At 47.8% G+C, this 2,520-nt stretch overlaps 2 protein-coding genes across 2 annotated transcripts; both read left to right on the forward strand.

Moving 5' to 3' along the window:
- The first annotated feature begins 1,441 nt into the window (after positions 1–1,441).
- LOC138247095 (octapeptide-repeat protein T2-like) lies at positions 1,442–1,831 on the forward strand. Its single transcript, XM_069201838.1, has one exon. It carries the CDS (start codon positions 1,442–1,444, stop codon positions 1,829–1,831), a length of 390 nt encoding a protein of 129 aa, XP_069057939.1.
- Positions 1,832–1,908: 77 nt separating this feature from the next.
- LOC138247096 (octapeptide-repeat protein T2-like) lies at positions 1,909–2,304 on the forward strand. Its single transcript, XM_069201839.1, has one exon. It carries the CDS (start codon positions 1,909–1,911, stop codon positions 2,302–2,304), a length of 396 nt encoding a protein of 131 aa, XP_069057940.1.
- The last annotated feature ends 216 nt before the right edge of the window (positions 2,305–2,520 follow it).

The raw sequence follows: 2,520 nt of genomic DNA on the forward strand, positions 1-2,520 counted from the left end.
TTCCACAGCTTTGCTGATTTCAAAGGAAGAATGCAAAATTAGTTGTGATTCTGCCACAGTTTACTTGAAGTGCCATAATATGATATAGTTAATTGTACCACATGACAAGTATTTTACCAGCTCGGACAGTATCTCATGCTAAGGCAGGTAAAAAAAACAAATTAAACTGATGGAAATTCTGTGTTTTTTAGTTGTGAACCTCAAGCGACACTTACAAGACAAAAAACACGTCCACAGTATTGGTGGGTCATCTGAGCACTACCTAAATGACTGTTAAGCAAATGGGGCCCAAATGGCAGTGCTGAAAAGAATGCAGAGATTTTACAAAAAACAGTTTCTAAGTCCCACCCCATAACCTATCGAGAACCAAAGCTGGGAGCCCTGGACACAGTCAGGGGTCTGCCCTGGTACCTGCTGATCTCACCACACCACAGGCTACCGCTGGTGCAAATGGTACATATTTCAGGAGCTCACTTCAAATATGTGTTTTAAAACGGTGCCATTCAAGACAAATACATTCTAAATGTGTGCTCTCCGAGATAAAGTTATTTAAAACACCCTTGACAGGGTTGGGCTTCGTTTTTAGTTTTTTCGATGCAATCAAACAATGTTCATGGGGAGATGTGGAAGAGACAGCGATAGAAGGAAATAGGGTGAGGAAGGGAGAGGCGAAGAGAAGGCTGGAGTGGAGGAGAGTGAATGAGAGAGTCTTAGGGAGAGCGACAGATGCAAGGAAGGAAGCTGAGACAGACGGCGGGGTGAGAGAGAAACAATGAAAAGGGACGGGCAAGACAGAGACAAAGCAAGAGCTACGGGTAGAGAGAGGAGGAGAGAGCGCGAGTCTTCAGGATGTAAAAGAGAAAGTGAGACATAGATGGAGAAATAAGAAAAACAATGAATATAAGAGAGGGCGAGACGGGGAGAAGGTGGAGTCAAAAGTCAAGGGGGAAGAGAGAGGAAAGAGATGGAAAAAGACAGCAAGAGCGCGAGAGAGAAACTGAGTATGAAAGATGGGCAGAAGGGAGAGAGAGAACTGAAGGCACGGGGAGAAGCAGAGAGGGAGAGAGAGAAACAGAGTATGAAAGATGGACAGAAGGGAGAGAGGTGGAAGGAGAGAGAGGGAACTGAAGGCACAGCGAGAAGCAGAGAGGGAGAGAGAGAAACAGAGTATGAAAGATGGACAGAAGGGAGAGAGGTGGAAGGAGAGAGAGAGAGAGAACTGAAGGCACAGCGAGAAGCAGAGAGGGAGAGAGAGAAACAGAGTATGAAAGATGGACAGAAGGGAGAGAGGTGGAAGGAGAGAGAGAGAGAGAACTGAAGGCACAGCGAGAAGCAGAGAGGAAGAGAGAGAAACTGAGTATGAAAGATGGGCAGAAGGGAGAGAGAGAACTGAAGGCACGGGGAGAAGCAGAGAGGGAGAGAGAGAAACAGAGTATGAAAGATGGGCAGAAGCGAGAGAGGTGAAAGGAGAGAGAGAGAGAGAACTGAAGGCACAGCGAGAAGCAGAGAGGGAGAGAGAGAAACAGAGTATGAAAGATGGACAGAAGGGAGAGAGGTGGAAGGAGAGAGAGAGAGAGAACTGAAGGCACAGCGAGAAGCAGAGAGGGAGAGAGAGAAACAGAGTATGAAAGATGGACAGAAGGGAGAGAGGTGGAAGGAGAGAGAGGGAACTGAAGGCACAGCGAGAAGCAGAGAGGGAGAGAGAGAAAGTGAGAGAGAAACCGAGTATGAAAGATGGGCCGATGGGAGAGTGCTGGAGGAAGAGGGCGAACCTACGGCACGGGGAGAAGCACGGAGGGAAAGAGAGAAACTGAGCATGAAAGATGGGTAGAGGGGGAGAGAGAGAGAAATAGAGTATGAAAGATGCACAGAAGGGAGAGTGGTGGAGTGAGAGAGATAACTGAAGGCATGGGGAGAAGCACAGTGGGAGAGAGAGAAGGTGAGAGAGAAACAGAGTATGAAAGATGGGTAGTGGGAGAGAGAGAAAGTGAGAGAGAAACAGGGTATGAAAGATGGGTAGAGGGAGAGAGAGAAAGTGAGAGAGAAACAGGGTATGAAAGATGGGTAGAGGGAGAGAGAGGAAGTGAAAGAGAAACAGAGTATGAAAAATGTGCAGATGGGAGAGTGGTGAAGGAAGAGAGAGAACTGAAGGGAGAGAGAGCGAGAGAGAAACCGAGTATGAAAGATGGGCAGATGGGGGAGTGGAGGAGGAGAGGGAGAACGAAATGCATGGGGAGAAGCGGAGAGCGCGAGAGAGAAACCGAGTATGAAATATGGCCAGAAGGGAGAGAGAGAGAGAACTAATGGCATGGAGAGAAACAGAGAGGGAAGTAGAGAAAGTGAGAGAGAAACTGAGTATGAAAGACACTCAGAAGGGAGAGTGGTGGAGGAAGAGAGAGAACTGAAGGCACAGGGAGAAGCAGAGAGGTAGAGAGAGAGAGCGAGAGAGAAACCGAGAATTAAAGATGAGCAGAAGGAAGAGTGGTGAAGGGAGAGAGAGACCTGAAGACAGGGAGCGAA

Source organism: Pleurodeles waltl, chromosome 7, assembly GCF_031143425.1.
Source record: "Pleurodeles waltl isolate 20211129_DDA chromosome 7, aPleWal1.hap1.20221129, whole genome shotgun sequence".
Taxonomy (NCBI): Eukaryota; Metazoa; Chordata; class Amphibia; order Caudata; family Salamandridae; genus Pleurodeles; species Pleurodeles waltl.